The sequence below is a fragment of the Dipodomys merriami genome, unplaced genomic scaffold (genome assembly GCF_024711535.1).
Source record: "Dipodomys merriami isolate MVZ:Mamm:240054 unplaced genomic scaffold, mDipMer1.0.p SCAF_21, whole genome shotgun sequence".
Classification (NCBI taxonomy): domain Eukaryota; kingdom Metazoa; phylum Chordata; class Mammalia; order Rodentia; family Heteromyidae; genus Dipodomys; species Dipodomys merriami.
Window position 1 is genome coordinate 30,175,899 of NW_027203493.1, and position 12,011 is coordinate 30,187,909.

The window sequence follows — 12,011 nt, forward strand, 5'->3', positions numbered from 1 at the left end:
ATACATTTTTATTGTAAAAATAGTGTACAGAGGGGTTATAGTTACATGAGTAAGTTAATGAGTACATTTCCTGTCAAGCACTGTTACCTGTTCCTTTGTTTTTCTCCTACCATCCCTTTCTGGATACATTTCTATATTGAAACAGAATTACTGGAATGATGAAACTTGCACATTTTTATAATGCTTCTAAAGCAACCTGTTTTAGAAAGTAAAGTATATATCACATAACATGTAGTCGTTTACATATCTAATTAGAGCTGTTCATGATTAGAATAAGGTATGAGTCTCAAGATCCTTCTAGATCAGCAAGAATATGGTGATGCAGACTATTATAGGCAGCATACTTCTCTGGGAGGAGGAAACCAGAATTATATCCATATTTCTTGATATCTACTTTCTTTAACTGGAATGGGTTACTATCTATAAAGGCAATGTCAGCAGAGTGAATCCTACTTGTACCATTCATCCAGAGATTGAAAGGGCTGCCTCTTTCTTTAGTTAAACCAGCTGCTTCAAGCCTACTTTGTTCTTTCTACAAACATATCTACTCTTTTTTGAACAAGTCTTTAGTGAATGTGCCTTAATACCTTAATTTCCTTACTATACAAATTTATTACTGTCCTCTGTAGTAAAAAAAGTTTTTCTTGCCTTTTAAGACTTTCCAAGAGGAATGTGTTTGTGTGTGTGTGTGTGTGTGTGTGTGTGTGTGTGTGTGTGTGTGTGTGTGTGTGTGTGTGTGTGTGTGTGTTTGGTGCTGTGCTTGGTACTTGAACTCAAGGCCTGGGTACTGTCCCTGGGCCTTTATTCTCAAGTGATCTACCTCTTGAGCCACAGCTCCAGACTTTCCTGCCCAGGCTGGCTTTGAACTGTGACCCTAAGATCTCAGCCTTCTCAATAGCTAGAATTACAAGTGTGAGCCACCAGAACCCAACTCATGAAATGTTCTTCTTTTGAAGAACAACATCAAGCTATATTTCTTTTGCTAAAATTCCTTTCAATGAAATGGCATTTATTTTTTCATACTATTAGCCGTATAGGTATTATTTTGGTGCTATCACATCTCCATAATCCCTAGGCATTATATTTTTCTAGGTGAATAAAAAAATAAGTTCATTAATATGTCTTTGTGAATCCAAAGTATAAATTATAAATCTTTGCCAATAAAATTTTACCATCAGGTTGGATTATAAATTATTTATGAATTTCAGTTGCCTTCTTAATATTTCATTAATATTCTATAAATTGGAAAATCTTATTCAAATCTTTGTAGACTTTTGCTTTCAATATAATTTAACTTGTTTTAGTTGCCAATGTGTTGATAGTATTGTGAATACAATGTTCTCAAATTTGTCAAACTTCTGAGAGGAAATGTACAAAATAATCACCAATAGATTATAGCTATGTACTAGATGAGAATCATTTACAAAGAATTAGAATTAGAGTAGGTGAGAATTGTTTTTATAAAGGCATTAAGCTAGCCAGGATTAAACAAATGTAAATCATGAACAAATTGTACATATTTTTTGCTTTTGAATTTAGAGTTAACATTTAGTCTTCAGTTGTAGTAATTTATTTGTCACCTCATCTGCTCCAACTAAAGATACATATTTCCTTGTTATCCTCTTATTAATGTATTTTGTTTATCTTTGACTACATTTATTTTACTCTCTATTTCATAGGTTAGAGTTCAGCTCTCTTTGCTATTGTTTTTGGTGATGAAATGAGGTGAAGAATGAATCTTAGGTTTTCTTTGTGGTATTTGGAAGCTAAATGGGAAAAATAAAAATTTGCACCTTTCTTTGTCTTTCTAGAGAGAAAGCATGGGCTCTATAATTTTAACTGATCCCCGCAGCCTAAGACTTATGGCCTATAGGTAGGGGAATGCAATGCTTGCAGACATTGGGGAAATTTGAAGGCATGGTTTGACTTCTTACATGCTGCTTTGTGTTAAAGTGATGCCATTTTATGATTAGGTTCACTTTTCTTGAAATTGCAAATAGGAAATAAAGCTGTTGGTGAGTATACAGATAGATAATTCTTTCATAAGCATTATAGCCTCTGGGGAATCATTTTAGTCTGTCTGTTTGTTCTAATTATAAACATTTAAAACAGGCTAAGTGTGGTGGTGAATGTCTGTAATCCCAGCTACCTGAACACAAGGTTGAGACCTTATCTGAAAAAGAAAGGGGTTGGGGTTTTGGCTCAAGTGGTAGAGCACCTGCTTCACAAGTAGGGGGCCTGAGTTCAAATCAGAGAGCTAGAGTGTTACTTATATTTTGCTAGAATACTGAAGCGTAGAGATAATTGAACTCACAGAATGGCTCTAAGGTTTCAGCATGTATGAGATGTAAGACAATTTGTTCACGTATCTCTTTTCATTTGACTAGCTTGGCTCTGGAAGGACTTCTCTATTAATCCAGTAACACCTGTAGTAGGAACAAAATGGATTTGATAATAACCCTCCCATTTTTTTGGATAATATTGGGCCTTAAACCAGAGCCAGTGCTGCTAGACAAGGGTTCTACTACTTGAGTCTTACCTCCTGGGACCCCTTTGTATTTTAGTTATTTTTCAGACAGAGTGTCTATCTAGCTTTGTGCCTATGCTGGCCATGGACTAGGATCTTCCTATCTATGCCTCGGTATTATGTGGAATTACAGGTTTACATTGCCACATCTAAATGGCTTGTTAAGACAGGATATTCCTAACTTTTGCCCAGGCTGCCCTCAAACAGTTCTCTTCTTGATTTCCACCATCAGAATAGCTGGCATTCATGATCCACCGTATCAGGCCTGGGTTTGACAAACTTTAATTGGGCTCTGGAATTTTTTATGTATTGGTATTTACTGATGATACAGGGGAGTGAACCCAGGACCTCACACTTGCTAGGCATTCACTCTGGTTATTTTTGAGGTAGGGTCTTCCTTTTTGCCCAAGCTAGCCTGAGGTGTGATCCTCCCTATTTGTGCTTCTCTGTGTCACTGGGGATGATAGGTAAACCAGGATCCTCTGTTCTTTGACTAGGATTACAGGCTCTAGTACTTTTTCGTTGTTGTTCAGTCCTGGGCCTCAGGGCCTGGGTGCTGCTCCTGAACTTTTGTATTTAAGGCTAGTGCTCTACCACTTCAGCCACAGTACCACTTTTATTTGTCTTCCTTCACCCCCGCCTTTGGTGGTTAATTGGATATGAGTCTCATAAATGTTCCTGCATAGACTGGCATTGAATCATGATCCTCAGATTTCAACCTCCTGATTAGCTATGCTTACAGTTATAAGCCACTGGTGCCAGGCTCTGGTACTTTTTAATGATATAATTTATAAGATACAATGATTATATTTTGAGTAGTTTCTTCTTATTTAAATCTTTCCAGTCTTGCTGTTTACAAAACTAAACACAACAAGTAACTAATTACAGCCATTTTTACAAGTGTCCCTAGTGTTTCTGAAATAAAGAAGAAAAGTAGACAACTGTAAAGGAAGATAATATAAGGAAATTGATTCCTCACATTAAATAGTTATATCTTAAGAAAAACTGTGGAATCCTGACATTCTTCTCCATGCATAGAAACTTTATTCTACAAGAACTTACCACTACCCATAAGCTCTTGAAATCCTTCCCTAACTTACCCAGTGCCTTAAACCATAAAAAGAAAGTCTTTCTCTTTGGTGAAAATAATTTTCCCAAGAGTTAAAAAATATTAAGAGAAAATGCTGCTAACTCATCTTTTAAATATGTTTTTATTATAAAAATACTGTACAGTGGGGTTACAGTTATATGAGTAAGGTAATGAGTACATTACCTTTGTTTTCCCTTTATCATCCCTTCCCTTTCCACCTCCCTCACTCCTCCCTTCCCAAGTTGTAAAGTTCATTTTCAACATAGTCTCTTGTACATCTCATTGTTACAGTGGGTCAACCTGTATCCTTATTTCAGCATTTTGTTATTTCTCTTCCCCTCCCCAATTAGAAAAATGTATATTCAAGATTCAGGGCACAGACATCAAACAGTGAAAACAGGAGTTATACCGTGGAGGAAGAACATAAAAGAGAAACAAAAAAATCACATTGCTAACTCATCTTTGTATTCATTTGCTCTGTGCCCTTAAGAAAATCACTTAATTCTCTCACTTCAGTTTCCTGATCTCAGAAAGTCAAGATATGAGCTATCACCAAGTCACTTGCTACTGCTAACTTCTTGGTTTCAAAGTTAATTCTATTAGTCAATTCAGCCTAGGATGGCAGTATTGTTCAGATTAGTATCATCTACATGGTTGTTTGACTATGAATGAATTTCCAGATGAAAGTGACTTCCTGAGTTGGTAGGCACACAGATAAGCCAGTAGATGAACATTAGTAGAGTGTTGCTTCAGGTGTTAAGGAATTCACTGTTAGGTTTATCTGCCACAAAGCTCTTAAATGTCACTACCAAAAGACTTTGAAGTATTCTCATCCACGAGACTGCGGATCCCATAGCATTCAACCTTGAAAACACGATATCTCAGAGGCAGTGAGAGTGTAAGTACATTGAGTTTATGGACACCACTCTTTAGGAGACAAAGAACAGTAAACAAGTTGGAGCATACTAATAGGAATGATCAGAATGAATGGTCTATGTCTTACAAAGAAGAAATGAATGAAACTGCAATGCTTTCTTTATGAAAAAAGATACAAAGGTTTTCTACAAACGTGTCTTTAGTGGAAAGGCTGTAATTCTGAACATTTCTATGGATAGAACTAAAGGGTGAAATAGTGTTTCCAAACACAACTGCCATTATTTAATGAGCACTTTTTATGTCATAGGAACTGTATGTGTTTAATTTTTATTCATTTAATACTTGTAGCAACTACATTTGGTAGATTCTTTACTATTATTGTCACTCTTACTTTAGAGAAATGGAAATTATGGCCAGCGAGTTTCACTAGTTTGTCTGAGTTTATGTGAAGTTATATGAGTTTATATGAAGAAGATAGAAAAGTTGGCATTTAAACTAGAAAAGCTAGCTCAGATTGTCTGTCCATTGTTAACTACTTTATTATCCAATGTTACTTGGCACAGGGAATTTAAGTGATAGATGGAATCAATAACTATATTTTTAAGGACCTTTGAATTTTGAGATACGATTTTTGTGAGACTGATGGTGTATTGAATATTGCGAACCTTTTGAATGTACTTCTCTTGACAGTCTTGGGATTTTAATATGTTTCTGTATTCTGATCAGTATATTTACTTCCTTTTGTTAAATAGGATAATGGGGTCATTTAGAAAAATTGGGGCTTGTGCTTTTTTTCCCCTGTGAATGAAAATAACATTTTAAAAACAGCAGCTCTTTTGTTTTGATGTTAGGAATCACGAATTAGCAAATCTACTTTTCTCATGGATCCATGAATAATTTTACTGTTATTAATTGTTAGTAATGTATGTGTCATGTAGTTATGTCAACTTTGAGAGTATATGTAAATCTAGTATGTTCCAGCAAATAGTAATTTTAAATAAAAGAAAAAAGGAACATATTTTGTTTTACTATTAGAGCAAATGATACTTTCATCACAAATGATCTGTTGACAATTAGATCCAAATTGTCACTCAGCTAAGCTTTGTTAACTTGATTAGTTTCCTTACAATATGTTACTTTCAAGAAAAAATTTTTTCTTCTGAGAAAGAACCTGTAAATGTTAGCATTTTAATCTTCAACCTACTAAAAACTTTAAGTTTCCTTTCAGTGGTTATTAAAATCTAGATTTGGTAAATCTTTTGGGACAATAATTCACTACCAGCACAATAGTGTAAAGCTTTTATAAGACAGTTGGCAGATAGGTTTTGAAATTCTTCAAGAAAAGGTTCTTTAAAGATTGAGGATAAAAAGATTGGAGATTAGAAAATGCTACATATGGTGTGTGTGTGTGTGTGTGTGTGTAGTATCACTTAATATTTTTAACATTTATATGTACTTATATATCACAGCTTCACCACTCAGTTGAAACTTAAGATATTTAGATACAGTGAATGCTAATGTAATGGTAGAAACCCTGGAGTGTCTCATTAAGTAAGTGCTGGGTGAAACATGTTTTAAGCTTTCCTTCAATGGGTGTGAATCAGGTCTAATGAATAAGAAGAGTACTGTAGATGGTGTGGCATGCATATGATAGATTAGAGGTCCATAATAAGCCTTTTCTACAGAGAGAGATACCTAGAATGAGGCTAAAGTTGTGATTAAAAATGCTTCATTCAGAATGAAAAACAAAGCAATAAGAATGAATCCTTTTAATTTAGTCTTGCTAAAAATCATTCAGGGATGGTAACAGAAGGTCATATTATTCCCTCCCCTTCAATTAGGACGGTGCCACAGGTTGAAAGTTGATTCATGCAGGTTCTTAGGCCATTTTCCAGTTATTTCAACTGCAAAGACTTCCACCTGTATGTGGGTTTTACTCTATTATACAGTCGGAATTCCATTCCTGACCTAAGCTCTCCAACTCCCAATTCCTGACATCTTATCTGACTTGTGCAGTACTAGCCCACTGTTCTCCTCTGCCTGCAGTATGGCTGTCCATCCACATTCCTTGTCTAGGTGTGGTTGGCAGCCCAGCCAAATCAGATCAGTAGTGGACTGGAGCTGCTCCTGCAGAGAATGGAGGTAGGCCTTATGCACAGAGGGTAAGTGAGATTGATAGCATTTCTAGCAAAAGCTAGTTGCAAGTGCCAAGGTTTTCTTATCAGTGTACATTAATTGTAAAAATGGTTTATTTTTATGTTTTCATACATGTGTACAATGTACTTTGCTAATATTGGTCCCTTCTATTATTCTTTTCATTCCCTTTTTTTTTTTTTACATTTTAGTAGATTTCACTATGACAGTCTTTTGTTTTTCTCTTTCTTTACATATTATTTCTGTCTTTCTTCTTTCCTCCTCTTTCCTCCCTATCTCCTGTCATCTCCTCTCTCCCTTTCTCTCTTTTCTCTCTCCTTTTTCTCCTCCCCCCTTTCTCTCTCTTTGGCAAGGTTTTACTATATAATCCAGCTGGCCTTGAACTTGCTCTACAGTCCAGGTTGGCTTTGAACTCATGATTCATCTGCCTGAATGCTGGGATTTCACAGTTCTGAAGGTTGGTGCTATGGTTTGGATAAGGTTCCTCCATGGCCTCTGTATTCAAAGTATTGCTCTAGGAGGTTGTAGAACCCTTAAGATATAGTGTTGGGAGAGGTTTTAGGTCATTGGGAGTATGCCCTTCAAGAAGATTATCAGGCTCTGGTCTTTTTTCTTTTTTCTCCTTTCATTTTTGCATCCTGGCCAGGTACACAGTCTTCCTCCCCAGCATGCTTTCCTTCATGTTGTGCCAAAACAAGCCCAAAGCAATGAGGTCAATGGGTCTGAAACCTCCATACTGTTGGCAAAATAAGTCCTTTCTCTAAGCTTACTTATCTTAAGTATTTGTTACAATAATGGAAAGCTGACTAACATAGTTGGTATATTCAGAATGTTATAAGAGCCTTGTCTTGCTTGCACTATGATGCCTATTGTTGCTTCATTGATAGTATCCTTGAACATTTGCTTCAACTGGTATATCTTAGGACTTGTTTTGATTTTAGAAAGTTGCAGAATTAGCTAAAATTTCCTTTTGTTCAAAAAATTTTACCTAAAATTTGTGTAGCCCCTCTGGGGGGAATTAGAGCTCTTTTCTCACTTTTTAAAAATTGGAATTACTTCGTATTAAACAAACTTATTGTGTGTATTGGTTTATATGGAACTTTCACTGAAATACTTGTAGGCTTCTATTCATGAAGGATAAATATTTTAATTTTTAGAAATTAAAAAGTGAGGGCCACAATGATATATTTCTCTTTTTCAGTTTTCCTAAGGAAGATGTAAAGTAACATACAGTTTATGTTGTTAATGGTTTTATTTACAGTCTATGTTGGTGCTTTGGGAAAATTGCAAGTAGTTCTTGTGGCTTTCCTGAGAGTAATCATGACTTTTAAACCTCTTACTGTGTATAATCAGTAGTGTTGATCCATTTTGTACAAATTATGGAGCAGAGGACAGTATGGGTCATCATTGCAATATAGAACCAGTGGTAATTGTCTGTGGTATAGAATGGCAGTGACCACATGTCCATGAGCAAAATACAAGGAAGACAGACTGACAAGTAACTGACTATGAGCACACAAGACTGAACTTAATTGTGAGAAGTGGTCTTCTACACACTAAATGTGTTACCTAAGCTGAAGAGCCTGTATTTAAGAGTGATGAGGAGGTCTTTGGTTTGTTATTTGTAGGTAGCGACTTCAGAAGTCTTTTGTTTTGAGTTGGTCTTTAATCTCTTTGACTGAGTCAAGGTTTTATTTTTTATGTTTAGGCTATGATGTGAAATAATTTGCATTTGAGAAATGAAGCCAGCTGATCAAATGCTGATTACTGATTCATCAAAGACTCAGTCATTTATCTGGTATGGACTTTACTCAGGGTCAAAGAGCATTGGCAACTAAATCTCTGAGTTTTCATTTTTTCATTTATTCAAAGTGGAGAAGGAAATGGCTATTTTAAGGAGTTATGTACTAATCATGACAGGCACCTAAGCGAAGGAGTGCCTTTGTCTTACCCCACAGAATCACAGTAAATATTTAGTGAGGTGAAATGTCTTTACTGGGGGAGGGAAATGATTTAGGAACAAAGTAAAGAGGAGGTATCTTCCCTTCCTTCCTCATTTATTTTATCCTTTTTGGTTTATTTCTGCCCAAACATATTTTGCTTCCTTTTTCTAGGCATTATGCTAGCAATAAGAATTTAGCTCACAGCATATTAAATAGCTTTCTTGAAATAGGATGTATAAACCATACATTTTACTTATTTAATGTATACAATGCAGTGTGTTTAGGATATTTACAGGGTTGTCAAAGCTTAACTTAGTTCAATTTTATTTACTTTACTAGTTCTAAAGTCTAGAAAGCAAAACAGAAAAAAAAGTTATTTATTCCTAGGTCTGTTTCTTCGGAAAAATACTAACCTAATACTCCTTCAACTCTGAGAACCCTGACTTGGGGACTTTACAAATGTCATCCCATTGTATACGCCCAATCATCTTGAAAATAGGTTTGACTCCACCTTATATATAACAGCAACAGTATGTAAATATCCAGCACTTACCAAGTATAATTATTATCTCCATATACGTGAAAACTCACAGCTCTCTATTTCATGTTCCTTTTCTCTCCCTGTCCACTAGTTGCCAATTATGTAACTTTTGCCTCATGCTGCTTCCTCTAGCTCTTGAGGCATTCTGGGCTCCTTTGAGAAGGACACAGATATAGGGAAAATTAGAATGTTGAAGCTTCTGAAGACTGTACACTTGAGAACTTTTTATTGTCAAGTGGAAAAAGAATACTTTTGTACAGAAAATGTGAATGTAAGAATATTAAAGGGCTATTGCCTCTAATACCCAGGTCTGACTTAGGGAGAGATACCAAAAATTTTTCTCCGTAAATTTTTAATGCTTGTAATTTTCAATGAATAGTTGCTTTTCCTCCTCAGCAGATAGTTCTATTTCTCCTCTTACTTTACTAATGTATCTATGATGGAACTCATTCCTGTGAAAATGCTATTGCAGTAAACCGGTTCTGTAAAAAATGTCAAAAAAAGCTACATGAAAAAATGTGTCCTGTGTGGTGAAATATCACTGTTCAGGATAAAGAATAAAATGATGTTTCTAATGGGCATGTGTATAGCTTGAAACAAGGGATCATTCCCAAACTCCAGCACACAAAAATATTCAGGTCTGACTAACTTCTGGCACTGTTTTAGGTATTTTATATATTATGGTGAATTGTGAGTGTTAGATACTAAAATGAACTTTTCTGTTGGTTCTAAAGCAAACAAAAATGTGGCTTTTATCTCAACGTACCTGTTTTTAAGGTTGTGGGAAGTTGGTTAGTATATTTTATTTTATTTAACATTTTGTTTATCCCATCAGTCCTATGTATTGTCCTTAGTTTGGGATTTTTCTTCTGCAATGATTTTCAAAGAAGCCTATATTCTAATGGCTTTATTTGATTTTATTTTTTCTAGGAGTCAGAGAATAATAAGTTATGTTCCCTATATTCCTTCCGAAATACCTCTACCTCACCACAGAAGCCTGACGAAGGGAGTCGGGACCGCGATATAATGACCAGTGTTACTTTTGGAACCCCTGAACGCCGCAAAGGGAGCCTTGCCGATGTGGTGGACACACTGAAACAGAAGAAGCTTGAGGAAATGACTCGGACAGAACAAGAGGGTATGTGTAGACCTAGCTGTTGGACTTTTTTTTTTTTTTTTTACTTTTTAAGTTTCCAGGCTTTACACAAGCAAACAACAAAATAAAACAAACAAGCAAACAAAAAAAGAGTGGGATTTCCAGGCACAAAGAAGTATGTAACTAGTACTAGCTAAGAAAAGTCCTTCAGATGTACTGTGGTGATCTATTGGGAGTGCTAAGCAGATAGCTTCATTTAAGTTTGTGTATTTTATATGGCCCTAGTGATATTATATCTTCTTTTCTTTTCTTTCTTTCTTTTTTTTTTTTTGTCGATCATGGGGCCTGAACTCTGGGCCTGAGTGCTGTCCCTCAGCTCTTCAGCTCAAGGCTAGCGCTCTACCACTTGAGCCACAGCACCACTTCTGGCTTTTTTCTGCTTATGTAATGCTGAGGAATCGAACCCAGGATCTTATGCATGCAAAGCAAGAGCTCTACCACTGAGCCAACTTCCAGCCCTATATCAAGGTTTTGATAGCAGAATTTTCTTATCACCCAGGAAAAAGGAAAGAAAAGAATTTTACTGAAAAGAATTTTCCTTTCACCTTATTTCCTTTTGTTCTACAGCATCTTTATGAACATTCCAACTTTCAAAACGTTAAAATATTTTAAAAATTCTACTTTATATATGTTCTAGTTGTACTTCCAAGTGTTGTAGAGACCGGTGGGCTTGTAATATTATTAAAGCTCATATTCAAGGCAGAGTGCTTTGGTGTGCCATCTGCTGTAAATTTCCTCATTTAGCTTCTTTGCTCTGCACAACAGTCTATCTACTCAGGTTTGTCAAATCCTAGAAAACAGCGAGGAAAGAAAACTCTACAGTAAATTTTAAACAAAATAAGTGAAGGTTATGTGATTGCTATGTGATGTATGTTCTTTCTTTCTTCCTTTTGTTTTTTGAATGCACAACTTTTAGGCCTCAAAATGTAAATGAATTAATACTCTGGATTTATCTCTAGTCTTACAAGTTAACTTTAGACCTCTGTGACACTACATGGAAACTGGGATTTGATACAGGAGAATTTTTTTTTAGTCTTACCTAATTTGATGCTTTAAGAATAAAAAATTTAAATTAATTTCAATTAATTTTGTGAAAATCTGTCTAAAATGTGTTTCTTGCTTCCCTGTTTCAGTAACTAGATCATATAACACAGTGTCAGCCTCTTGATGACTCCAGAGCATAATGTAGTAAATTAGGAACCCAGCTAGCAGTTAAGTGGCCTCGAGTAACTTCTTAAATTTTCTTTTTTTTTTTTTTTTTTGAGTTTAATTTTCTTTTTTTTTTTTTAATTGTATTTTATTTTATTTGAGAACATACTGTACAGAGGGGCTACAATTACATGGGCAGGATAATGCATACATTTCTTACCAAGCATTGCAGCCTCCTCCTTTGTTTACCCTTCACTTCCCTTCCCCGCCTCCCCCCTCCCCCCACCCAATTTTACCCCCCTCCCCCCACCCAATTATACCCCCCTCCCCCCCCCCACACCGACATTGTAAAGCTGGTTTTGACATGACATTTTGTACTTCTCATTGTTGCAACAGGTCCACCTGAATCCTTAAACGACTTGTTTGTCCCCATCTCCTCCACATGTTATACTGACATCAAATATAGTGAAAGCGGGGGTTACACTGTGGGGGAGGGACATACAAAGCAACAAAGAAATAATCTTATAAATGCGTTAGAAACACATGCATGAAAGAAACGAAAACATTAAAATACA

The 12,011-nt window shown here is 35.8% G+C and overlaps 1 protein-coding gene across 29 annotated transcripts in view; it reads left to right on the forward strand.

Annotated features, from left to right (window-relative positions):
- The window catches only part of Sox6 (SRY-box transcription factor 6), a 605,718-nt gene that overhangs the window by 281,511 nt on the left and 312,196 nt on the right, over window positions 1–12,011 (forward strand). For all 29 annotated transcript variants that reach the window (XM_070032825.1, XM_070032840.1, XM_070032826.1 and 26 more), the window contains one exon: window positions 10,062–10,269. In XM_070032825.1, coding sequence (XP_069888926.1) covers window positions 10,062–10,269 — 208 coding nt within the window. The remainder of the gene's footprint in view (window positions 1–10,061; window positions 10,270–12,011) is intronic.